Below are 27,385 nucleotides of genomic sequence, written 5' to 3'. Positions count from 1 at the left end.
AGACAGCTGTCTTCTTCACGAGATTGTTAGAAATTAAAATTTAAAGAATTTTGTGAATAATGACACCCTAATCCAGCCCCTAAAGCACAACAAAAAGGTCATTTTACTGCTTACTTGTAATGTTTTTAAAGCAAAAAAATACATTCTATGAACATTATGGGGATAAGTCTCAATCACTACTTTTAAAAGTTAATTATTTGATAAAGTAATAACATTGGAATGTAAATACAGCCGCTCCTGTTGAGCAGCACAATCGTCTCCCACAAACAAGTCTGATGGCTTTTTGATTTTCTTCCTAACGGCCCTGCCTTTGACACCCACCCTCACAGACCCTCCACCCACACAGGTTTTTATCCAAGGGCCAATGGCAGCCTTCTTTGCACTGTCCACCGGCACAATGGGCTTTTAACGGCCCTTGGTAGGTGGCTCAATGGGGACAGGAGAATGACTCATCCCCTCCCCAACACACACGGACATACAACCACATACACAAAACCTGCATGGAGTACATGCAAGCTTTCTCTCTGCCCCCTACCCCCAACACACACACACCCACGCACTTTGAGTGTAGTCATTTGTGAAGGTAAAACAAGGTCAAACAGGATCACCAAAAAACAGACAGAAAGTTACCAACACACTGAAAGGTAAAAGGCGTATGTGTCAGAGGAAATGCTTGTAGCACCGCAGTTTGCTGATTCAGCCAGACCAAATGTGTGTTTAAATGCAATTACTTTATTTAGTGAAAAAAGAATCTTTGTTCAGTTTCTTTAAGATAAGGCCTTCCTTTAATTTCCCCTTTAAGGTAGGAAAAACCATCTTATTCCACACAGTATCACTTTGCTGATGTATTTCTGTAGCATTTATCACACATAACACTTCTTACTAGGTTTATTTCTCTTTGTTGTATTCTTGTTTTATCTTAACTTGATGTTTTTAATCAGAATAAATGGCTAAGACACTGTCCATGAACAGCGATACACAACGTTGAGACCTTTGTTGCATCTCGTACAATCATTTCCTGTCAATCAAAGCTTTAAATGTATACCATGACCAGCACAAAAGGTTAAACAAAGTTATTTTCACATGTGGTAAAAAGTTTTAATTCCAATCCTTGGTCTGCATGTACAAATATATATAAAAAGTGAACACTTTCACTCTTTGTATGTACATTCTGCAGCACGAGTTTAACTTGGGACCAACAAGAGGACAGAGAGGAAAGAGGGACAATACAAGATAGTGATATTTACCACCTACACATCCATCAGTATAATCTGTCTCCAAACATTTCATTCAAGTGCTCAGAAGTCACTTTTACTGTACATTCCTCCTCCAACAACAGGATGCATACATACAGGAGGCAGAACATTTCATCAAAGCATTGCCATGATTCAAACACAGTACAGTCAAACCATGCAAAAAGACATCATCAAGTACTTCATTTCCATATATATTTATATTTTATAATTTTAAAATCTTTATTTGCAGCTTATATGGCAAGAAATAAAATAAGCAACACCAATGGTAACATTTTCAATGCTAAACCTTGTGTTGGGTTAAAGAGTTTATACAGAGTTGTGACAGATCTGATTTTAATTATTTCCTATCCATTAGGAATGTGGTTTAGCCATTATCTACGCATGACAGAACAAGAGAGGGGACCTGTTTCTCAGCTTATGTTTGTGTATGTGTGTGTATGTGTTGTACACTTGTCTGCTATTCTTTGTGAACAGCTGCAGAAATAAAGGAAAATAACAAAGGTGGAGGACAAAATTTTAACTTAACAGTTTAACATTTAAACAGGACAAAACACCTATAGGGACATGTCCAGGAGGACTCAGAAAACCTCATGTTAAAGGACAGGGATGCTAGGAAACAGTGACAGAAATAAATTAAGGAGAAACCCAGCTTACATATTTAGTATTAAAAGCCATACTCAGGGCAGACATAGTAAAGGGTCAAGAAAAAAAACAATCATTTTTATCACCTCATCTTCTGCCAGGATCCTCCATTTCTATACATGCAGTGTAAGATCAAGTGGGTTCTGTGTGTGTGTGTGTAAAGTGTTTAGCATTCACTTGTGATTCCCCTGATAATGTAAAGTCGAGTCATCAAACAGAGGGTTCTTCACTTCCATCTCTCCAGTCTGTTGAGGAGGTAAGAAAAACTGATTATCAGTCATTAAACAAAATCAGAAATGATAAGTTTAGTGTGTGTGTGTGTGTGTGTGTGTGTGTGTGTGTGTGTGTGTCTCTACCAACCGGTGCAAGTCCGGGGCACTCGTATACTGTGAAATCTCCTCCCACTTCTTCCTCATCTGATGTGACCTCAGTGTCATGGACTTTCTGTTCAGGTTTGTGACTGCAGCAGGAAAAAAAAAAAAAAACACACCCAAGTTGAGGCAAAGAGGTAAAAAGGTCAAAGGATGTTGCGGTTGAAAGTTTGAAGTGTGCATAAAGATAGGAAGAATATAAAATAGGGGAAATGGAGGGAGTGGAAGAAAGAGTGTAGAAAAACAAAACTTACCTTCTCACAGAGAGCATCTGCTGTTTTTTATGTTGGTAGTGATACATTTGGGCACTTTGGGCCAGAGTCTTGTCTCCCATCTGGGGTCAGAACAGAAGAAGGAAGTGTGGATGATACATATGAAAATGGCACAGTGCAGTACATCTTGTGGTTATTGCAAAAGAATAAGTGAGAAATTTAAACAAATAGCAGTTAGGTGAAGTAAGAGCTGTGAGCTTACCGAGGTACCGCTGGTTGCGCCAGCAGCTGCGCCTGCCCCTCCAAATGCAGGGTAGTCGACCTTCTGAGCTAGACGTGATTCTTTCTCCAACCTGTGGAGGGCATCATGAATCTGAGTCGCATGCAATATGGAGGGCTGTTTCCTGCCTCTGGCATTATAACATCCTTTAACATAAGCTCACAGTTGACAACAAATATGCTTTGATTTTAAGAGCCAAAGTGTATTCAGTATGTATAAATGATCATAATGGTGAAGTAACAACAAACACAAAGTGAAATTGACCCACCAGCAGGGCTGGGCATTGTATTCGCCATATAATTTTCCTCAATAACAATATAACAAATGTTCAATAAATAAATCAAAAACGAATTAACACTTAATTTTTCTATTAAGATATATATATTTTGTTGAGGAAAAGGGACTGAAAAAAGTTTTTCTTTTATTTTATTTGAATGTTCTATGGCTCAGATTTGTTAGGTGATCCACTGTTTGGCAAGTGTTTAGCCGCGTTTCAATCAAAAGTACCCGGGGACTTTTAAGTCTCTTTTCGAGGAACTAAAAAGTTCCTTCAGCCCATTGTTGTGTGTGTTTCCACCGTGGTGGACCTGCAAAGATTAGGCAAATTAACCAGCTGACATAGGCTGTAGGCCTATACTGCGCATAAAGTGATGCATAGGCATCATTATTTAGTAACCACTATCCATGAGCAAAGTTTATAAATGAACATTAGATTTGATTGGAATATAATGAAAAACTATAGGCTATGTGTGACCATTAAAAACAGCTTTTTGCGTGGGAGGATAATGAAGAGACACATGATAAATTTCGTTACAAATTCAATAACAAATTGGATAAAGCCATCAAGTTCTTAAAATAACTCCAGCACAGAGAAAGCAACACAAAAATTAAATTACGACAGTTTGGAAGGTTATTAAAACATTTCCAGCCAACAAGAGCTGCTGATCAGCTGGCCAGACTCACGTCTGTGTCCGCCTGTGTGTCGGAGTAACGTGATGTTTAATGAGCTTTATTACTTGCTGTTACAAGCTGTTCCGCTTGTTTTGGAGAAGAGGAGACCGACTTCGGCTCCATGTAAAAAATCCCTCACTGATGAAAACTTTAAATAACAACTCCAGACCCAGTATTTAGCTTAACTCCATAAGCTGTTCGCTGTTAACACACCGCTGCACGCTGGCTGCTATTTCCGAGTAATACATTTAATACTCACTAATACAAAGATTGGTCTTTGTATTGTATTTAATTTGGTTTAGAGAATTCCAAAACATGCACACATTTAGCTTTTACTTATGAATGTGTTCAGACTTACTTGACATAACACACAGTTGCCAGGATCACTGCCACAGTGCCCACAACCACACACAGCGAAATAAGAACTGCAGGTTGATTTAAAAGAAAGAGGAAAAGAAAGAGGAAGAGAGCAAGTTAAGGAGTAAATAATGAATGATTGAGTTGGAGTCAGATGCTGAGACATGTCTAATGGGTGCTAAACATAATTATATCTTAGCTTTTTTTCTTATCAAGTGTTGCTAAGGTCATTTTGGGTAAACTTATATCCAACACAAAAGCAATGAACATAGTGTTATGAGAATTCTGTAGTATTCTGTTAGGGCAAATGAAGAATAAAATTGTTTAACAAGAAGTGAGGCTGACAAAATATACCCACAATATCAATCACCTGCTCACACCCTTCTGGTACATCTTGTATCAGCGCCTGAATTTTTCCCCTACCATCTAATAAAAAATAATTTTCACTTTCTGAGTGTTGCTAGAGGGATCTGCTCTCTTAGCATCACTGTTACTGTGTTGCAGACATAAAATCATACTCACTGACAAAAATGCTGTCATTCCTGGGTGCTGGCACAGCTATTGGACCAGCTCGGCCCTCAACTCCAGTTGCCCTGGGCTGGGGGGTCGGTGTATTAGGAAGGGCAGAAGCTACAGGGCCGGGGGATGCAGTGGTGGCATGCATGGTTTCACCCGATGGACGACTCTGGCTTTTCTGTTTCAGTTTGGGGGCATCTGTCTTGCTTTTTTTATCCTCTGTCTGGGAGGTGATGGCAGCTGGAGAGACTGAGTAAGACAGCAACATAGTCATAATCAATATCTGATGGAGATTACTGTCAGTTAGAGGACATGCAGGAAGAAAATACTTTTCTGTCTTATGATTGCGCTCAGTATTCTTACCAAGATGATTGGATGGTGTTTTCGGTGGTTTCATCAGTTCCTGTTTTTCGATGACAGAGTGAATGTAATCAATTTCTTCATCCACGTCAGGGTAGACCACCACTTTGCCTGAAGAACAGAGAAGATTCAAAGTTTTACTAATTAAATTTGTCAAAAATTAAATGGATTTTAATCGTCTTTGTAAACAGCAAAAACCGAAAAAGTTAGTAACCAATCACAGTAACTTCATATGTATCACAGGCACAGTTACCAGGGCAAAACATCCATGACTGAGGTTGCCATATCAACAACCATTTAGCCACACTCTACTATTATTAACATATGAATATTCAAACAGAGGAGCAACTGAAGCTTGTCCACCTTCATGACTGTGTGTAATGTGTAAGTAAGGGAGAGACAGCGAGCACACGCATATGGTTTAGGTACGTATACATGCCTGTCCCCCAACCTCCACATGTGTTTTTCAGGGTGTTGCCTCTGAAGTGATGGACAGGGAGTGTGTCCATGTGGGCTGTTTGTTTGTGGGTTGATAAATAAAAAAGGAGACAATACTAAACTGTAGTTAACAGCCCTTACGGCCAGACAGTCAGTCACATTCCTGCAGTAGTCTCCGGGGCGACAAGGGGTAATAGTGTGTGTGTGGCCAGGGGAGGAACCACCGCAGGGGGCAGGAGCAATCAGCCAAACTTTGGCTTCACTGGGCTTCAGTTGCTGCATCCACAATAGATCCCATAGCTCACAACTAATGGAGGTAATCAAAGTTACCCTGCAATACATCAAATTATAGGTATTTGCACTCAAAGCTGGAGAGCAAGTTATGAGAAAAAAAGTTGAGAATCCAAAAAGCTCAAAAAAAAAAGTTGCTTGGATAAAAAGCTAATTTAGCATGATATAATCCATTCAGCATCTGGAGCCAATACAGGTAAAATTGTTTTGTATAACATCCATGTAAAAACAAGTGCGACAAAAATAAATGACCAGTGCCGGCAAATCTATCTCAACAAATGTATTACATATTATCACAACCACCTACATCACATTAATGATAACAGTGTCACTTTCACTCCAGAAGGCTGGCCATCTGGCTGAGCTAATGTGGATGCTATGACATGACAGCATTTTCACTGCCTGCTTTGTTTTTTTCTTACCCCCCTCCACTAATGGCCATTTAGTGCACTCCATAGCAGGTGTCTGTAGAGGCGGGATGCGCCATCTGTACTTTGCAGGTGGTTGAGAGCTCCAACTATGCCAGTGTGCTCGCTAGGAGCATGGGGTAATACAGGTTTAAATTTCAGAGAAATCTCAAAAAAGCGGTATTTATTTAAAGGGAAATCTTGAGAACACCACTAAGGCTGAAGTTGACAATTCACCTAAAAAAAGTGCCAATTGTGTGTATATGTGTGGTTTGTCACACGCTGGCTAAGCACGCACACCTCTCCTTGTGTAAGAGAGTTTTGTCACTGGCTTGATAATGACCCATAACCTCTTGAGAAGCACCCAGGGGGTGGTTGGGTACAACAAACAAACAAATACTAAACAGCTCGAAAAGGACTGAGGGTCTCTCACACACACACACACACACACACACACACACACACACACACACACACACACACACACACACACACACACACACACACACACTGTGCCGTTCCATTTTCCCACTTAAAAACCATTCACATGTCTTCCTCCCCCAAAACACACCGGTACACACACACTCCCTTCCTGCCCGCCTTTGTCCTTGTTTAGAAACTCTAAACAGGACTGATTTCTCAGACATTTTCACTTTATTTCCAAAAAAAAGTTTTGCATCTAAACAATATTTTCAACCATTAGATAGTGGATAGATGGAGAATGTAAGACATACAGTCCCCTCCAAAGTATTGGAACGGTAAGGCAAACTCCTTTGTTTTTGTTGTTCACTGAAGATATTTGGGTTTAAAATCAAAAGAGGAGTATGAGACAAGAGTTCAGAATTTCAGCTCTCATTTCCTAGTATTCACATCTAGATGTGTTAAACAACTCATGAGGACATATCACCCTTTGTTTGAACCCACCCATTCTTCAAGTGAGCAAAACTATTGGAACATGTGACTGACAGATGTTTCTTGTTACCCAGGTGTTGCCTTTTAGGTTGATTGTCATCATCAACATTAAATAGCTCTGCATGACTAGTCTAAGTTTTCACCCTTGGTTCAAACCTATAAAGACTGCATTTCCTGTTAAAGAGGATAAACCAACATGAAGACCAGAGAGCTGTCTATGGGAAAAAAGCAAGCCATTGTCAAGCTGAGAAAAGAAGGAAAATCGACCAGAGCCATCAGACAAACATTGGGCATAACAAGCACAACAATTTGGAATGTCCTGAAAAAGAAAGAAACTACTGGTGTACTGAGCAACAGACGTCCAACAAGTCGGCCAAGGAAAATAACAGTAGTTGACGACAGAAATATCGTGAGAGCTGTGAAGAAAACCCGCAAAACATCAGTAAGTGGCAACACCAACGACCTCCACAGTGCAGGGGTGAAGGTATCACAATCCACTGTTGGAAGAAGACTCAGAGCAGAAATATAGAGGCCACACCACAAGATGCAAACCACTCATCAGCAGGAAGAATCGGAAGGCCAGATTGAAATTTGCAAAGAAGTTCTGAAACACAATCTTATGGACCGATGAGACCAAGATTAATCTCTACCAAAGTGATGGAAAGGCCAAAATGTGGAGAAAGAAAGGAACTGCTTATGATCCAAAGCATACAAGCTCATCTGTGAAGCATGCTGGAGGTAATGTCGTGGCTTGGGCGTGCACGGCTGCTTCTGGAACAGGCTCATTAATATTTATTGATGATGTAACTGATGATGGTAGAAGCAGAATGAATTCACAAGTGTACGGAAACATTTTGTCTGCCAATTTACGGAGAAATGCATTGAAACTAACCGGGAGGACGTTTATCATGCAGCAGGACAATGACCCAAAGCACACTGCCAACAAAACAAAGGACTTCTTCAGGGGAAAAAGTGGAAGGTTATAGACTGGTTTTAGAAGTCAATCACCTGACCTTAACCCAATAGAGCATTTCACCTCCTTATGAGGAGACTGAAGGGAAAACACCTCAAAACAAACAAGAAGTGAAAGAAGCTGCGGTAAAAGCCTGGAATAGCATCACAAATAAACAATGCAACAGTTTGGTGATGTCGATGGGTCGCAGGCTTGAGGCAGTTATTGCAAGCAAGGGTTATGCCACCAAATATTAAATGTTATTTACTTTAGGATTATTTATTCCATTACTTTTGCTCACCTAAGAATGCTGTGGTCTAAAACAAAGGGTGATTTTTGAAGACTTTTGAACCCAAATGTCTTCAGTGAACAACAAAAACAAAGGAATTTGCCTTCCAATACTTTTGGAGCAGACTGTACATTAATTTTTATTGACATGTTGTTCAGTTATCTCAGCTGGTAAAGTGCAGGACCTGCAACCCTAGGGTTGAGTGTTTGAACCTTTGCTTACACTTTCCATGTTATCTGTCAATGGCCAAGTGACAATAATATATGGTTTTACTATATTTAAGTAAATATAATCTCTTAATAATATACCTAAAGAAACCTCATTTCTTGACTGGCTCATCTCTTCTGTCTCAGAAAAGACACGTTGTTCTGTGTCAGCCACCGTAGCTGTCCTACACTCTTTGAAAGGGTAGAGAGCAGTGGTAGACTGGAAAGTTGGTTGTAATTTGCAACCCTCACCACTACATGATGTCACTAAATCTTACACACTGAACCTTTAATGTCAAATGTCCACCACAAGTTACCAGAGCCCAAAGTGAAGGCCAGAAAAATGACAAATTGAGTCCTCAACCAACAGCCAAAAACAAAACATAAAAAGGTAATAAATTAACTGAGAAATAAATTCCTTAAATCTTCAATCATCAATCTTTCTTAGAAGTAGAAGGGGAAGTTGTCACTGAGCACAAGGCTTCCCCGTTCACAGTGAGTGTGTCCTGCTGCCCTCTAGTGGGTAATTTAATAGGATGCATGCGAAAGGAAGAGAGACTACAGAGAGACTGGGTCAAAACAGAGAAATGGGGTCAGTTTGACCGATAGCTCATTCTCATATATCCGAAACCAGGACTCAAAATACAAAAAGTGCACTGCTAGTTTCACATCTTTCTAATTCATGAGCTCTTTCCACTGTTTGGAGAAAAGGTCTACAAGGAAACAGATCAAAAAGGTCACGGTTTAAACACAAACACATCAACTTTATTAATCTGTTTTTGGAACAAAGGAGTGGCGCACAGTTAAAATGTAATTTCGCCCATGAACTGTAAAGTTGGTAAGGTGGCGTACCTTATAACTGTGACAATGAGTCACCCACCTGCTATAAATAGTTAGTCACAGCAGAGCTTCAAGTCAATATGGTAAATGTTCTAACCTTCAATAAATAGTCCCACCAGTCTTTCATCAATCATGTTAAAAAATGCACCCTTTGTTTCAACAACTTTGTTTCTTCAGAACTTAGGCCAATTGACAGCAAATAAATCTGTATACAAATAAATTTAAGTTTAAGATAAAACAGTAGTGATATCAGATATTCATCTCTATCGATTAAAGCAAAGAAAAGCAATTCACTGTTTCACTGAAAGGGTGTAAAACTTTAGTTTGGCTTTCCATCAATTTAGTGATGTAACTTGTTTGTTAGCAAAGTAAACTGCTGCAGGATATTTGTTCATGTTGTGTGTCGCTGAGCCACTCAGCAGCTGTTGAGAGTGTCTTGGTCTTTACAGTTTGATGAATGCTCTATTATATATTGCATACATATTTTTGGAGAAAGAGATGCAGGAGGACACCAGGCTACATAGAAACTGCCCTGCCTTCAGCACATACATGATTTAACTATATAAAGAATACTTACCATTCACTGTGTGTTTTTATGTGTCTTCTGAACAAAGTACATGGCTTCGAGGCATATTATATGTTTACCAATGGCAGTGCACGCCTCCATGTCAAATACAAGCAGGTTCTACTTACAATAAAAAGTACTTCCTGCCTCACTTGTTCACCTACTATGCACTTTCTTCCTCTCTGAACTGAGTATGTGAAATATTAGACATTATAGACTCCATACAGTGTGATTTCCAGTGATTGCAACAGTAGAATAACATTGAATTCCTGCAAATTACAGGCAATCAAACTACAAGAACAGACCAACATGTGGAAGGCCACTGAGGTATAATAAATGTATGACAAAGAAGCTGATTCAGAGGAAAAGGAAGCAAGAAAGAGGAACATCAGTTTAGATATCAGTAAAAGATGTGGTGTGAGATGGGAGTTTCATCCCTCTCGAAGTGAGTAAGAACCATGACATTACAAGGAAGAGAGAGCTAAACCCTAGCCCTGGCCTCCATCCTTCCATCCATCGTCAACCGCTTATCTTGCATACAGGGTCGTGGGGGGCTAGAGCCAGTCCTAGCTTACATCGTGCAAAAGGCGGGGTGCACCCTGGACAGGTCGCCAGTACCCTAGCCCTGCCATTAATAATAATTTAGTAGAGCAATACTATGGTCATACAATTTAGTTTGATAATTGATTGGTTGATTTAATTGAAAAATAATCACTGTATTTTTGTCCCTAGAAGATAAATGCATTCATGCAGAAGGGAGATAAAAAATAGTTATTAAAGGCCAAAGCACATTTAAAAATGTTAACTTGGCATTTAAAATGGACCAATGACCAACCAAGATCAATTTGACAGCCCGTTTAAGCCCGTTTAAGTCCATGATGTGGTAGGAGGGAGTAAAGCAGCCTTATAGCAGGAGCTGTAGCCTCACAGTCTACTCTGAGGATTTGAATTTGATTTGACTCTAGAGCTGCATTGATGAGGTAGGATCCTGGGTGGTGTAAGACCAGCATGACTGCAGTATCCTGGATGAGATGGACTTATTATAAGGGCATAGCTGTATCCTGCCACTCTGATGCAGAATTACGCATCATGCACTTTTTCTGCTGTACATACACACATGCAATCGGAGCAGCTAAGTCTATCAAAACATGTGACTTTAAAAAATGCTCTACATTACTATTATTCTAAAGAAAAGTAGAAAAGCTCAAAATTTTACCTCACTGCACAGCCAGTGAGTCAGCTTGATGATGATGATGATGATGAGATGGGACAAGTTAGAAATTGAATTGGATGAACAAATGGGTACATTTTCTGATGCAAGCTGAGTGTACATGTGCGTGTGTGAGAGAAACAGAAAGAGAATGAATGGACGTATAGTGGGGGTGCAGGCAAATCATGCGTCTGTATTTTAGTGTTGAAAATGTGTATTTTTCATGCTTTAGCAAGCATACTAAAGTTTAAGATAATCAGTTGCTCCGTCCTGAAAACACAGCCATCATATTTCCTGTGAAGTGTCAACAGAATGACTTCAGAGGTCTGAATTTTGTAGGTGTAATTTGCAGTCAGTAATGCTGCCAAACCAACAAGGCAGCATTACTTTATTCTGTTATTGTGATGCATTAAGACATCTGCGCTGCCACTGACAAACCAAATATTATATTTATATTTAGGAGTGAAATCGCATTCATTTCATTTCAACACGTTGTGTGTGTTTGTGTATATATGATTTTGTGCATGCGAGTGTGAAAAAGAGACAGTCGGTATCCCATGTGGATCACTGTGTACTGTGGTCTCTCGGGGGTTTATGTAACCACTTTAGGGAGCTTAGCTGAGGCCTGTGATGTGCTGGTGTCACACACACACACACACACAAAATAGAAATACAATCCAAAGTGTGATTTCTTCTAACTGACCAGGCCACATCACCATATGGGGGTGCCGCTACAAATCCTCTCTTCTCCTGCACGATGTGACCTTTCTGTCCAATACATCCTTCTCATGTTTACATCTCTCTCTGATGCTGCCGCCTATAATTTCAGCCAAGTTTGTATTGTATCCTCTACTGCCGCAGACCCATCTAAATTATTAATCCTGCAGAGAACGCACACGTGTCCACTAGCAGACATAAACACAAACAGTGCACTCAAATACACACAACATGTTGCCATTTCTCTCTTATTTCTGCAGTGCCGTCCTAAAGCATGGCGTGCGTGCCAGAAGTGCGATGCCATGCCATGGAAATCAGAAAAACAAGATTTATTTTTGCAGCTTGGCTCTTTCATTGAATTACATTAGATTCAGTGATGGAGATGAAGGGCAAGAAGGAGAGGGGGAGAGAGAGAGAGATGCATGTCATCTAAGTGATTAAAGCCGCCAGTGCGGGGCGGTGCATGTGTGTGTTGCAGACACAGCAGGGGCAGAGGCGGATTAAAAAAAAACACAGGATCAGACTGCACCACAGTTGTCAGAGATATGGGTGGGAGAAGGAGGGAGGGCAAGGACCACAACAAGGACATAGAGAGAAGAGAACTGGACAAGAAAAGAGCAAATTGGAGGAGATACACGAGATACTGAAAGGGAGAAGGAATAAAGAGATCAAACTAAGATTGGCAGGGGAGGAGAAAGAGAGCACAGAATCAATAGGCAATTGAGAGAAAGAGGCAGAGTGGAAGAGAGATGTGGGCAACAGGATACAGCTATCAACTGAAAAGAAAAGACAGTGAATAAGAATGAAAGGGGAGTGAAGATGTTAAGGAAAACAGAGAAAGAATGGCAGTGAGTCAGTCAGTGCGTTTACGTGCACTCAAATAATTTCATTATAACCAGAGTGAAGCGATTGTTGTAACTCATTTAAAACGTAAGCAGGTTATCTAACTGGAATTCAGGTTGTAATTAGAATAAGCAGAAGCTGGTTATTCATCAGTCTTCAATTTACTCTTGCCAAGCTCAGTCTTCTCTGTCTTTTCCTTCAGCAAACACACTAGACATGCAGTGTACAGATGTGTGTTTGTAAAATAGTTTTCTCTATTAATTAATTAATGGCTTTGTCTGGCTAAAATGTACAAGAAAACAATATACATGTTCCTTTACAATTTCCTTCAGCACAAGGTGGCATCTTCTAATTCCTTGTGTCATCCGATCAACAGTCGAAAATCCGAAGATATTCCATTTACAATAATATAAAGACAAAAGACAAAGAAAAACAGCAAATCCCCACAAGCTGGAAGCACAGTATTTGACGTTATTTCTTGAAAACCAACTTAAATGATAGATTGATCATCACAATAGCTGTTCATTTTTTTGTCAAACAACTAATAAATTGATCAACTAAACTAACTAAATGGCTGCGCATGCAGACACTGCGGCCTACAGCTCCTTTAAAGTTTTTTTTTCTTTCCGTCTTTATTGAGGAAACACGACAGAAACACAGTCAGTGGACATTGGATAAAGAAGGGTTCGGATTAAAGAGCAGACCTGTTCCATCTCTCCGGGTGAAGCACTTGCCGGGCGGACCGTGACAGAGGGCAAGACTTCTGCTAAATGAGGAGGAGGCAGACTCTGTGTTTACATCGATGTTGCTTGGTGCTCAAACGCAGTCAAAATTGACACTTTTTGTGTGAAGACGAAAAACCGTATGATCATCACTATCTTGTTGCTACTATTTAAATTCTCACAGATGCAAATTCAAAAAATGCACTGTAGAATTATTTCCTGGGTGTATACATGTATGCATATATCTATATAAATAACTGTATGTTACCATATTCACGTGTAGCTTGAAGGGACTACAAACTTTCATTTCATTGTGTTGTAAAATGATAAATAAACTACGTTGATACACTGAACTAATCAATTTTAGCTCTAATTCAAACAGAGGTAATGCTGGAGGCTGTGAAAACACCAACAATATAAATAATCAAAACAATAATTCTGCATCTTTACCCTGACAATGTCTGACGTGTGTATGTTATACATATGAAATGTTGTCGATAAACCAAACCCAATGTGTACTCTAAATTCAATGATTCATTCTTCTCCATTTCTTTGTAGTGTTATTTGATTTTAGCCTGCAGGGTACCATAAATCTTCCAGACATTGAATGTCTAATTAGCTAATCTTAACGTAATCTTACTATAGCAAGTTATTTGTGTCCATATAAATGCACTGAATGAGTTAGTCAATCCGTGTGATTGAAAATCTGGGAAAGGGCGGCTTCTCTGAAATCCCTTCTTTCTGTATCAGTTCACCAATTTACTTTTACCGTTTTAAGTTTCAGATGCAATGTGAAAAGCAGGAGCTTTTATATGTAGTGAATCTGTCCTTCATGAGTGCATCTGTCTGTGAAATGTTTTTTTGTTATTAAATTTCATACCATGCTGTTGGTGCCTCTTCCTCACCACGCAGCGTCCCTTCTCGTTCTCCTCCAATGGGGAGAGGCAGGAGCCACAGTGGGACGAGCCAGGCCTGCAGTAGTGGCGTCCCTCTCTGGCACAGTCTAAACGACGAGGGCACTTACTGCCAGCTGGGTGGGTGAGAGCGAGAGCGAGAGAGAGAGAGAGCGAGAGAGAGACGACAACAGTTCCATTAGTATTCCCCTGTGATGCAGAAATTATGCTTTTAATGAGGCAGTTAAATATTAGTCCGTGTGTGGAAAGAAGTACTACAAAATGCCCTCAATAAGAGATGCTTCAACTTTATAACCGGCACTCGGTTCATTAGTGGATATGTCTGCTCTTCAGCTCTATCCAGAAATGAAACATCTTCAACAACTTGACTGAGATTTTGAAAACAGTTTTAAGTTTGCTGTAACCTCATCACGGCTTCCATATAGGCAAGGTTTGCCAGATAGGACAGGAATGTTTGGACAGTAAGAAAAGCACATTTTGCAATGCAGTGAGCCCCACCTGTTTGGCAATCTGTGTCAGGTTAAACCAAAGTAAAGAGTGATGTACAGCTGCTCTCTCACAGACCTGCCCGCAATCAGGTTAGATAACCGCCTGACCTGATTACTGCCAGTGTGACACAAAAAAAACAACCCAAAGGCCGTATTTAGATACAAACACATACGCATCCGGCACAGATACACAAAGGAAGAAGTGGGTCACAGAACCACTGCAGGTGTGTTTGGTAGCAGAGGGCAGGTGGAGCACGGGGACGCTATTAGAGTGGATAATGAGACCAGCAGAGCTGCACTGCGGGCCAGCTAAAGGTGAACAGCACAGAGGGTGATGATACTGACAGGGGGTTGTGTAAGGTGGGAAGAGGATGGAGGATCCCAGCATTTCTGAGAGATACTGGGTCTGAAAAGTCAAGGTTGTTCATGTCTAAAGGTGACAGATCAGCATTGTTAAAACCCCCTTTGTAAAGAAACATGAAAACAAATGGTTTGAGCTTGGTGGGTCATACCTTTGCAGTAGCCAGTGAGACGGAAGAACATTTTGATAAATGTTAAATTTTTACTTTAAGTATTTAAATGTTTTACAGAAGTGGATAAACAGGCCAATTGTAGTCAACAGTTTGATGTTTTGTTTTATTTTTTGATTTATTAACTAACCATTACAATGTGGCATTGATAAATCAGAACTCACATAGGGTCTATGAGATAACTAAAAAAAAACTACATTGAAAATTATTGTTTTTCTGTTTTGAAACAGAGTACAGTCATTCCTCCTTTCTTAGCCTGATTTTTTTTTTCCAACTGCATCATAAGGGGAGATAATTACACATGACAGGAGTTCGCTGAGGGGGAAATCTCAATGACCTGCATGGCAACAAGGCCTGTAATATAACAGGGAAGATGTGCTGTTGAAGGAGCACATGTGCAGACAGGGAGTGTTGCAGAGACGAAGAGCAGATAGAAGAGGGGGCTGGACACTGATGCTTGCCAGACAATAGATATAAGATTTAATCTTTACCATGTGGTTATGGTGTGTATTTCTTGCTCATAACTCTAGTGTGGATTAATCACTGTATTTGTGACAATACAGAGTTCATGTATATTACCCATTTTCCACTACTACTACTGCTGCTACTGACTTGTTATATGGCAGTGGTTCTCAAACTTTTTCATGTCAAGGACCCCTAAACTGACGCAAATTAGACCACAGACCCCCATTTGATAAGATTTTGTCCCAGGAACGCCCAGCTGATAGGATTTTGCCTTTTAGATGTTTTATTCCAGAAAGTGTATGAAATCCATCACCAAAATAGTCATGCGTTCAGTCACTATGTTGCCCCTGGAACCACCTCAAAGACTCCTGGGGGTCTCACTTTGAGAACCACTGTTATATGGGATATGGGAAGTCATTTGACTAAATGCACAATCCCCTCTCTTACAATCTGCATTTCATGGACAGTTTGGTCTGTTTTTGATACAGTCCTCCAAGGTACATTGTATAAATTCTGTTGATTTAGGCCACAGATTTCTTTGTATAGGTTACTTAATGATGAAATATTGATTAATGAAAATGGAATATAACTACATTTTGAAAAGAGTTGCCAATCAAATGTTTGTATTACAGAATACATGTAGTAATAAAGATACAAAAAAATCTGCACTACTGAACACTACTGGAAACAAATTAAACTAAATACAAATACGAATTAAAATCTGAAAAGTGTGCAAATACCTCAGATTGAAAGACAAATACTATATACTACACTATATACTATAAAAAGATATATACATTCCACATACCCACGGGAAAGAATAAAGGTTCATATTATCTTATCTTAAGTCTACACATAACAGGGGCACCACAGGGAGGCAGACACACATGCTAAAATCTAAAATGTCATTGACTTGTCTGCCTCAGGGAGTAGGCAGCACAGTGACGCAGGTGTAATTGGAGAAACTTTGTTTTGCTTTCTGTTTGTGTCAAAGATACAGAAAGAGCAGGAGGTGATGGGAGATTTCTTGGGAAAGCAGATGTTTTGCTTAGTGCCATGAATCACATTGGCATAAAACTATGCAGGTGCCTGAGCGCTTTTGATCGTTGGTTGTTGTTGAAAGTCATGCTCTGTCTTTTTCTGTTACCATGGCCTAGCAACAGATCTGTCACCTCTACATTTAATTACAGCATCACCTGCTCTCGACCCCGTTGTCAAGTTATTCCACCTCCCTGTGAGTGTAACATGCTCGTGTGCCGAGCCCCCTCATTCTCGTTTCCATCCAAGATTGTTCACTCTCTTAAATATTTCCTCCAATTGTTGTGGCATCTATTTTTACCACGCCACGTGCCTTCCTTTTAATTTCCCTCCAGGTATCAAACCTTTTCACTGAATCTTTTCAAGTGTTCTGGTTAATTTCCTTCAATACCCATGACCTTAGAGGAAAAGAAAAGTGCCAATAGAAATAGACTGTCCTTGTGGTATTTTATATGAGTGTGTACAGTTGGTGTAAATGGCGTAAACTAATTATAATTCATTTTTGGGCACGTGTGTGCATGTGCATGCCCTAAGCCGCAAAACTTCATGCAAAAAAACACTGATTCACTCACATTCAAAATCTGCAAGATGTAGTCTCCCTTTAACCCTCTTTTACCTCCGTGGTAGCTTTCATTCTTACTCCCACACACAAGCATAATTGCAGATAGTATTTCAGATCTCTTGTTGGAAGTAAGAAGAAGAGATTTTAGCTAGCTTGAATAGATGTTGATCAAATAAAGGGTACAGTATCATATTATATATATACATATATATATATATATATTACATATTATTTTAATTATTGATTAATCTGCTAATTACCTTCTCCATAAATCATATGGTCTATAAAAAAATTGTGAAAATGCCAAAGTTGACATTTTCAAATTTGCTTGTTTTGTTTAACTAACAGTCCAAAACCCAAAATGATTCAGTTTATTATTATTATGAGGAAAAACAGTTAATATTTTGGACCCAGTTCATTTTCAAGCAGTTTTGCTTTTTTTTAAAATTACTAGAGAGAAGCGTTCATCATTTCTTCACTGAGCATTGTTAAATTGAGAGAAGATTGCTATGCCAGTCTAAGATATTTTACTGAAAATAAAGATGTCTTTGCTGTGTTGAATGCTGCATGGCTGGGAGTGGTTTAACACTGCCCAAATAGTTGGGCCAAGCAATGTCATTATTAAATAACCTCAGTTCTCAACTATTACTATATAACTCCATATCAAGTCACCTGCCCTTTCTCTATCCTGTCTCATTCTCCCCACCTCACCCACAAGTCCTGCTGTCAAATTGTTCTACCGCCCATTTTTTAACTCTTTGATCCGGTAACTGTCTGAGGATCAAGGGCTGTTTAAAACAAGATCAGGTGCAGATGACTGCACTCATGTCACAGATCAAACAAGCCATTCCAGTCTCGAGCTCCTTGACCTTTCTACATTGCGAGTATTGGCCAACTTGTCAGATTCGTGCCTGGGTGTTTGGACGTGTGCTTGCTAGGGCTGGATCTTATGTCACATCCCCTGACGATGAAGCCTAATAGGGGTGTTTGAGATGACTACAGCTGACTTGAAGTCAAATGCACCTAATGAATGATACCCCGACTTTTCATTTAGCGTCAGCCAGCATGCGAAAAAGCTAAACTACATTAGTGAACACAGTAAACATTATAACTGCTAAAGATCAGCATGTTGGCACTGTCACTGTGCACATGTTAGCTTGCTTAAATTGGCATATAGCTGAAAGCACCACTGTGCAGTACACAAAAACATGACTCTCTTGTTTTTCTATTTTGTTGAGATTTTGAGGCCAAAGTTGTAACTGAAAGACTGTTGACTGCCCCCGTTAATGTTCCATATAGGTACAACGTTTCAAGACCAAACTGGCTCTTAGTCAGGGACACTCTTTTTTTTTGTACAGAAATCTGTCATGCACTACATTTATTCACTGCATTATGAAGTGCTTTCAGTTCACATTTTTGAACAAATGAGATAAACAGAGGCTTTAGACTTCTTAAAATGTTCACATGTGCCATTATTTAAATGTCAGTCAGTGATGAAAACAGCTCCAGAGTGAGACTGTCTGTAGTAAAAGCATGGTACGTCTAGGCGTCAGTATTACAGGAGAATGAATTGAGACATTGGTGCAGTAATTTTGAGATAATCCATCGTAAGAGACTGCCTCTCAGTCAATTGCTCAATCATTCCATGTATTTGTCTGGACCCATACCGGTCACCATGTACAAAAAAGGCAAATCTGCTAATCCTCCCACATAAACGAACCACTCGTGTCTAAGACTTAATGGGAAGAGACATTCAATCCCTGCTGTTTATAATGAAGCTAGAATTTCACCACCTCTAGCCGCCACGTCGTCTGTTATTCATTATGTGTGAAGTTAATACAGTGGAACCTATTGCAGTCGCATGAATACAGATAATTATTCTCCTCACACACAAGCACTAATACATACGAAAACACACACCTAGGTATAAACCTACTGTATGTGTGCGTCATTATGAATGTGTGAGGCAGGCCAATGGTGAGAAAAATCAACGGAAGCGTGAAAATCAGGGAAGAGCATATACAAGTCAAATACATCGAAAACAGCATTCAGCTGCATGAACACCTTTTTGTCATTACTAAATTGCAATAATATGCTTTTGATGCAACAGTAAATGGAAATTATCATTATCATCATCTCCCCTAACTTACATTTAGATATTTCTCTACAGCTCTACAAGTAAAGATCATATATCATATGACAAAGCAGCTCAAATCTATTTACCAGCATAACAAAAGGAGCCACAGAAGTGAATGTCAAGTCGCCATAGGAGGTGGCCTCCCATCAACATGCCTCCCACACAGTGCTATAGCTAATTAGACAGCTCAATCAAGGAGACAGAGGAAGTGAAATACAAAATAAGACAAGGAGATGGAGAAAGGGGGGGTAGGGAACCAAAACAAACACGGCCCAGCAGTACATTAGATCGTTTGGTATCGGTGAAGACAGTGGAGGTGTGAAAAAACATTATGTAACTCGGGGACAGTAGTCCTTGGAATGAGTAAAAAATGACTTTCCTAACCATCTGCTGCTGCTGTTGCCAGGCTGTGTGCTCAGCAGCAGCTCTGCCAGCAAGAGCTGGGAAGAAAACAGAGGCATTCTCACACACAGCCTGGTAAACACCTACACTCTCACACACAGAGATATACTCGATGTCACCGCTAACTTGTGCTTCTTCAAGCTGTTCTACAGATACAATACAGCAAATATCACAAAATCCGTGAGAGAGAGAGAGAGAGAGAGGGGTGGAAATGAGCATGCCAGTGGGGTTATACACTCCCATTGTGTGCGTTTCCTGACCCTCTGATAGCAAACAGGAAGTAAGCCAAACACTCCAAATCAAGTGGAAACATTAAAAGAGCTCAGCTTGGTGCTCTGAACTTATGGAACCACATAGTTTATTTTCACATGGATAAAGTGCATGTACATGTGTTTGTGTATGTGTGTGTGGCTTTTTGTGTAACCATCCTGCTGTGCTTCTGTTTATCCACCGTGCTTCACTCTCAAATGACAGAAACAAACAAACGCCAAGCAGTCTGTCTCTGGTGCTTTATTGTCATTGGAGTCAACTGGGACAAGCAATTAGACAATTTAAATTTATCATTTGCCATACTGTTTCAACAGTGGTAGCTATCCTTTTTGCCCTCTGGCCATTTATCACCTACTCCATCCAAATAGGGGATTTGTTGTATAGAAAGAACAGACACTCGTTAATTCGTTTTAAATATTTACAATAAAAATTTAATGGACCCATAGCTGTTATGTGCTCAAGTGCCTTGATTTTTTTCAAGTGTCTAATTTAATCATTTTCATAATAGATTAGCCAAAACCAAAAAAATTCTGTAAAAAACTATGTGATTACTTTATCTATAAAACAGGTTCTTAATTGAATTTCCCCCAAAATGTCAATACTGTATCATATATCTATTGATATCGGAAAATAAAATTACATATATCTTGATATTTATATTGCCCATTAGTAGTGGGTAGTGCACATAATATCCACTCCAATAAACTTGTGAATTTAAAACATGTAAAAAAGGAAAATCAAGACCAACAACATTCAAAGAAAGCTATATTCAGGAATGCAAATAAAGGGGCGGACATATGTTAACAGTTTTAAAAATAGTGTGATCAAAAAATAAGTGTGTGTTTGGAAGAGAAACACAATCTCTGATTACAGAAAGAAAAGGGTTTTTTGCACGTATGACAAAGGACAGCACATTTTGTACGTCTTGGACGAGTTCCTTGGCTTTGCGTTGGCATTAAAACAACTTCTGATCGGATGAGCCAGGATAAATGCTGACAAATGGAAAGCATACATGTAGGTTTCAGGTTCAAATGCAAATTCATTTTCGCAAAGAAAATTGCTCAGTCAGCTCTGAGTCTTTAACACCATACCTCATCACTTCTCAGAAAACAGTGTCAGAGAGCCCTAAGCTTAAGTAAGATGACTAAATACATGGAACCGGTCTACCTTATCAGTTTCAGTGTACTAGTGTAGTGTAGGTGTTGGTTTCCCACCGTAATGTGATGCAGTGACTCGTACATGTAGAAATGTCTGCCACAGTTTGGTGGAAAATGGGGCATGACTTTGCACCTGTTTAACACAAATGTGCAAGCACACGCAGACAGACACATCGTAGTGCTGAGGCAGGAAAAACACTTGTGGTTACGTGAGTAGAGAGAGATAAAGGTAAAAAGGTAAAAAAATTCATCCTGGATGGAGTGCCAGTTTGTGGAAGAATAAGGTGAAACAGGTCTTTGTTTTTCTCCTCTCCTGCTGCAGCAGTGTCTCTTCTGACTTATCTCTGCCTGCGCCTGTCATTTGTCTTTTCTGTTGCAGTAACTTCTGCCATGTCAGACAATTACGAGTCTAACCCATTTCACAGGGGATAATTAGTGTCATTATCATTAGCGGGGAGCAGAGCAGCACACCACGCAGCAAACAGAACAAAGGTTAAATCATTTATACAATGGCAGCAAACAGGTGGCAAAAAAGCTACATGATTTAGTCTTTTTTCACGGCCATTGTGTTTGTTCGCCTCTGGCTGGTCCAGTTGTTAGAACAGTCTGAGATGTAATAATTCACTTCTTCTGAAAGCTTATTCAATTACTGCAATTACTTTAACTGGATTGACAGATGTAAACCATTGGGCTGCTTTGGATCACAGTTACCTTAAAATTAGGTGTTATTAGCAAGTGTGTGTGTGTGTGTGTGGGGGGGGGGGGGGGGGGGGGGGGGTGTTACCTAGTGTCATGTCACCTCCTATAGTATCTAAACATACACTGCGGAAGAAGCATCAGTGCTGATGCTTCTTCCGCAGTGTATTACCGTGCATTAGATATGATTGGTGCTTCTATTTAAATTAGGTAAGTGCACATTCTTGGTAAGGATGTGGCTACACACAAATGCAAACCTGTGCATGCAAAACTGCTGACAGTAATAGGCTGTTTCCTGATTTGTCAGTTTTTAATCACAAGACTGGGTTGATAAAAGACACAACTTTTGGTACAACAATTTAGATTAAGGTCTAGCACTAAAACTGGAGTGGCATAGCTTGATTCATTCCAGCTAATCTGTGCTGACTCTGACTTGATCAAGTTGATTAATTGCGGTCCTCTCATTTCCTGGAGAGGTCTGGTAGCCAAGTATGCGATCAAGTGAAGAAACCAAAGGTCTGGCATTATAGAGCAGTGGTTTGCTTTGGCTGACCGCTTACTTTTCAGAGTTCCAAGATGAGACAACAAGGACCAGAATGCGGAAGATCAATAATATAGAGGGTCTTTTCTGGCCAGTGTGTAATTTCAGTATGATGGCTATCACCATATAAGTGGATTTTGCCTTTCTCTCACTGATGAATGCTGGTAATGTCAAATCCCCTCAAAGACCACACAAGCTACAAAATACATCAATTTTAATCCAGAGGAGCACTTTCTAAATGACTTCCTGGAAGCACTGTGTTCACACACACAATATTAATCTAAGATTTTAAAAATTGAAGGTATGTATGTATGTGAACGTGCCCTAGTATTACAGATGATCATTTGTGTCACTGTCTTATTAGCACTAAAGTAACCTCACATTATCACTCTCCCCTTACAGTTTTGGAAAGATTCCTCATACAAGCTTGAGTTAATCCTATGCCTTCCTCATTCCAGCCAGATGCGTGGTCTTTTAATTGCATACAAACATACATCAACTACACTTAATCTCCAGTCATATGAGGATATGAAGCATTACGTTTGAACCGACGCAGTGGTCTTTATGTCTCCTGGTAGTGTTTGTGTGCCCCTTCCCCTGATTTTTCATTGCTCTCAATCCCCGCTACAATGTAGATGACTAATTTTGCAGCACATCAAAAAAGGTGGCCAGTGACTGTGTGTGTGTGCGCGTGTGTCACACTGAAGATATGATTCGTTAAAGCTTAATCCTGGCGGAAGAAAAGACCAGAGGCAGCGGCTCTCTGAATAATAGTCACACCAATTCTATGTGGGTTTGGTGAATGACAAACCTGGCATTTAAATGTGGCAGCACAGCAACGATCTGGCTGAATTAGAATACTGAGAAGTGAAGATGATGTTTCCACAATTAAATGCTAAAATTAGAGCGACAAGAACTTTTTGTTTCTCAGTGAAACAAGTGACTTTTCTGATGCCGTGAATTCAACGTGCCCCACTGAGCCTGAATTACAAATATATTCTGCGAGTTAAGGTAAGAATATTGGATTTCTTCCATCTTAAGAACCAAATGTTCTGTCAAAGCCTTCTGGCACACTGACACATGATGACGTGTCAGGGGTTGCTGAATCAACCACCTGATTACTATGCACTTCATGCTGCTGCCGCCACACTCCTCCTGAAACTTGACCCGCTGTAAATACTGAATGTGCTTTTTGATTCTGTAGATGCCTCCAATATACTTAGCAGTCTTTCACGTGGTGCAATTAACTTTGCCATTATGCCATTTGCTGCAAACACCTACGTCATGGAGAGCAAAAAATGTCTAATTTCGCCTCGTGTTGGTATTTCAACACAGTATGCTCAAACAATAGCCCACATATTGACACACTGTCACGCACCGATGTGAACACGCTGCGCTCAAATGTAACATGTGACGAAAAAAAAAATCACACATCACATCAGCAAAATCCCACGACTGCTGACAGCAGACATACTATTCTTTTCTAAACGCGTCAAAAGACACATTGGAGGATACAGTGTGTCACCAGCTTTATACGTCTCCATCTTGCACAAAATTATGGAAAACTGCTGTATGTCATCAAACCATCTTTTCCCCACAGTTTCCCCAGCACTTGACAGAGAAAATAATGTCATTCGCATCAGTAGAATTTGGTTTTGTGAGGTGATGAAAAGTGGAAAGTCCAAGAACTTTAAATTTACCCTATATGGTAGAAACAAAAACTGTGTCATATCCTCTTTATCTGGCATGAGCAAAATGGGTTGGAGTGAACCACTAGAAGTACACACACACACACACACACATATATATATATAAAAACCTATAAATCCACACAGGTCTGTGTCCAGGCCTATACAGTCTATGGTCTGTCCAGGCAGTAAATGTTCAGTGTGATTCTAGTGTGTGTGTTCCTCAGATAAAAGGCTGAAGATTACCTGTGAGAGTCCAGCTGGTGGATCTCCCACATGGTTTCTGTGCTGAGAAGCAGATTATCTCCTCTGCACAGTCAACAGCAATCATCACTGTGTGGAGACCATTTACCCTTGCACACACACACACACACATAAGATATTATATATTGTTTAATCGACAAACTAATCAAAGAAAACCTACATCAATACATAATTAAAATGCAGCTCCATAACAACAGCACGGCTATTTCTATTAAATTTGACCTACTCCTTTACATCTGGGCAAGATTGGTGCAAAATTAACAAATCTGTGAACATACAAGGCATTTGGGAATTTGTATTGTTTTCACCATAGTTTTTTCCTTGTGCTCTTCTCTCGCTCAGAGGTAAACCTACCTGTCTAACCTGTCTAAACTCATGGGATATCCCACACACGCGACTTTAACGGCAACAAAATGACACCATGAACATCAGTAAAAAAAAGTAAATACAAACACGTGTTTCACTAAAACGCCGTAGCCTGCTCGGTGAGTTTAAAAACTCCTTCTGCCTTGCTGTTTGTCACGAGCTCATCAGTAAAATATGCCCCAATGAGTATTACCGATGAGACAGACAATCCCGGGGATATCTGAAAATGAGCTTACACTAGCGAGGATAAATGGTTTTGTCTGGTGCTAGTGTGTGTGTGTTGTTGTGAGGTGGATTTACCTGGTAGATGTGCACTGACACGGACGGCACATAGCAGGACCACGGCGAGCAGCAGCAGCGAGGCCCGGCTCTGGCGTCCGTTCCGCGGGCTGGAGAGCAGCAGCATCCTTGGGGTCTTCTCGGTGACGGTGAACCGCAAACGGTGACGGAGGCTGTTGTCATTCCGCCATCACTTTTCTTTTTGTTTCGGGCTTGTTTTTTTGTTATGCGAGAGCTCTTCACACGCTGATGAGCCGAGCAGGTAGCACGGCGCCGTCTGTCCACACACTGCGCACTGTAATCCGTGGCAGAGCTAAAGATAGCGGAGCTTCAGGCAGGGAAGGAGGTGGTGTGCGTGTGTTTGACATGCTGCCTTCACGGTCTCCTCATAAAGTCCTAAATAAAAACCGAGTCGTCACAGAACAGACAGCTGATTTGTGTTTTCCACAGTATGTTTTTTTATAACAGTATTATGCAGACAGTTATGGACTAGTAATCCATTATCAATTTGTTCAAAGTCGCCTTTTTGATTTAATGCAATTGAAACATGAAACATAAAGGGGCGTCCTTTCATTAAATAAAATAAAACGTAGTAGCACACACAGTAAGAGGCGGTAAAACAAAAAGCTCTTTCCTCTTTGTTTCCACTAGAAAGAAAAGGCAATTATTTTACTAAAAAAAACAAACAACAGTTAACGATTAGCTCTTCCACATTATTAACTATTAATTCAACAACTTCTCACAGTCTTCAATTTAGTTCAAGAGGCTTTATTGCCATGACATTTGACATGTGTTGCCAACGCACATTTACGATTGTGAAAGACAATGTTAAGGAATGAAATTAACACAAATAAGGTGAATAATAAAATTAGTTAATAGAATAACATTGATAGGCTAATTAAATAAAAAATAATATTTAAAAAAATAAATACTAATCACGTTAGTATTGGTATTGTTTCCATGTGACCCTAACAATGCAAGACAAACAAAAACAATGCAAGTGTTCTATATACAGTGAGGAAAATAAGTATTTGAACACCCTGCTATTTTGCAAGTTCTCCCACTTAGAAATCATGGAGGGGTCTGAAATTGTCATCGTAGGTGCATGTCCACTGTGAGAGACATAATCTAAAAAAAAAATAAACCCCGATATCACAATGTATGATTTTTTAACTATTTATTTGTATGATACAGCTGCAAATAAGTATTTGAACACCTGTCTATCAGCTAGAATTCTGACTCTCAAAGACCTGTTAGTCTGCCTTCAAAATGTCCACCTCCACTCCATTTATTATCATAAATTAGATGCACCTGTTTGAGGTCGTTAGCTGCATAAAGACACCTGTCCACCCCATACAATCAGTAAGAATCCAACTACTAACATGGCCAAGACCAAAGAGCTGTCCAAAGACACTAGAGACAAAATTGTACACCTCCACAAGGCTGGAAGGGCTACGGGGAAATTGCCAAGCAGCTTGGTGAAAAAGGTTCACTGTTGGAGCAATCATTAGAAAATGGAAGAAGCTAAACATGACTGTCAATCTCCCTCGGACTGGGGCTCCATGCAAGATCTCACCTCGTGGGGTCTCAATGATCAAAAGAAAGGTGAGAAATCAGCCCAAACTACACGGGAGGAGCTGGTCAATGACCTGAAAAGAGCTGGGACCACCGTTTCCAAGGTTACTGTTGGTAATACACTAAGACATCACGGTTTGAAAGGTTCCCCTGCTTAAACCAGCACATGTGAAGGCCCATCTTCAGTTTGCCAATGACCATTTGGATGATCCAGAGAGTCATGGGAGAAAGTCATGTGGTCAGATGAGACCAAAATAGAACTTTTTGGTCATAATTCCACTAACCGTGTTTGGAGGAAGAAGAATGATGAGTACCATCCCTACTGTGAAGCATGGGGTGGTAGCATCATGCTTTGGGGGTGTTTTTCTGCACATGGGACAGGGCGACTGCACTGTATTAAGGAGAGGATGACCGGGGCCATGTATTGCGAGATTTTGGGGAACAATCTCCTTCCCTCAGTTAGAGCATTGAAGATGGGTTGAGGCTGGGTCTTCCAACATGACAATGACCCGACGCACACAGCCAGGATAACCAAGGAGTGGCTCTGTAAGAAGCATATCAAGGTTCTGGCGTGGCCTAGCCAGTCTCCAGACCTAAACCCAATAGAGAATCTTTGGAGGGAGCTCAAACTCGGTGTTTCTCAGCGACAGCCCAGAAACCTGACTGATCTAGAGAA

At 40.1% G+C, this 27,385-nt stretch overlaps 1 protein-coding gene across 2 annotated transcripts; it reads right to left on the bottom strand.

Annotated features, from left to right (window-relative positions):
- Positions 1-1,073: 1,073 nt before the first annotated feature.
- npdc1a (neural proliferation, differentiation and control, 1a) lies at positions 1,074-25,473 on the bottom strand. 2 transcript variants are annotated; one of them, XM_038733582.1, is made up of 9 exons: positions 25,156-25,468; positions 14,218-14,367; positions 4,949-5,056; positions 4,592-4,834; positions 4,071-4,137; positions 2,744-2,834; positions 2,524-2,603; positions 2,259-2,358; positions 1,074-2,143 (listed from the first exon to the last, which is right to left on the bottom strand). In XM_038733582.1, the coding sequence occupies exons 1-9, from the start codon at positions 25,259-25,261 to the stop codon at positions 2,072-2,074; spliced, it is 1,017 nt and encodes a 338-aa protein (XP_038589510.1). In that variant the 5' UTR covers positions 25,262-25,468; the 3' UTR covers positions 1,074-2,071. The 2 variants fall into 2 exon arrangements, with proteins under 2 accessions (XP_038589510.1, XP_038589511.1); XM_038733583.1 differs by lacking the exon at positions 14,218-14,367 and having other exon boundaries at positions 25,156-25,473.
- Positions 25,474-27,385: the final 1,912 nt, after the last annotated feature.

The sequence above is a fragment of the Micropterus salmoides genome, unplaced genomic scaffold (genome assembly GCF_014851395.1).
Source record: "Micropterus salmoides isolate LMB-PRFRI ecotype aquatic unplaced genomic scaffold, ASM1485139v1 Ms_hic_scaffold_20, whole genome shotgun sequence".
Lineage (NCBI taxonomy): Eukaryota > Metazoa > Chordata > Actinopteri > Centrarchiformes > Centrarchidae > Micropterus > Micropterus salmoides.
Note: the sequence above shows the minus strand (reverse complement) of the source record. Positions and strands in the feature narration are given on the sequence as shown.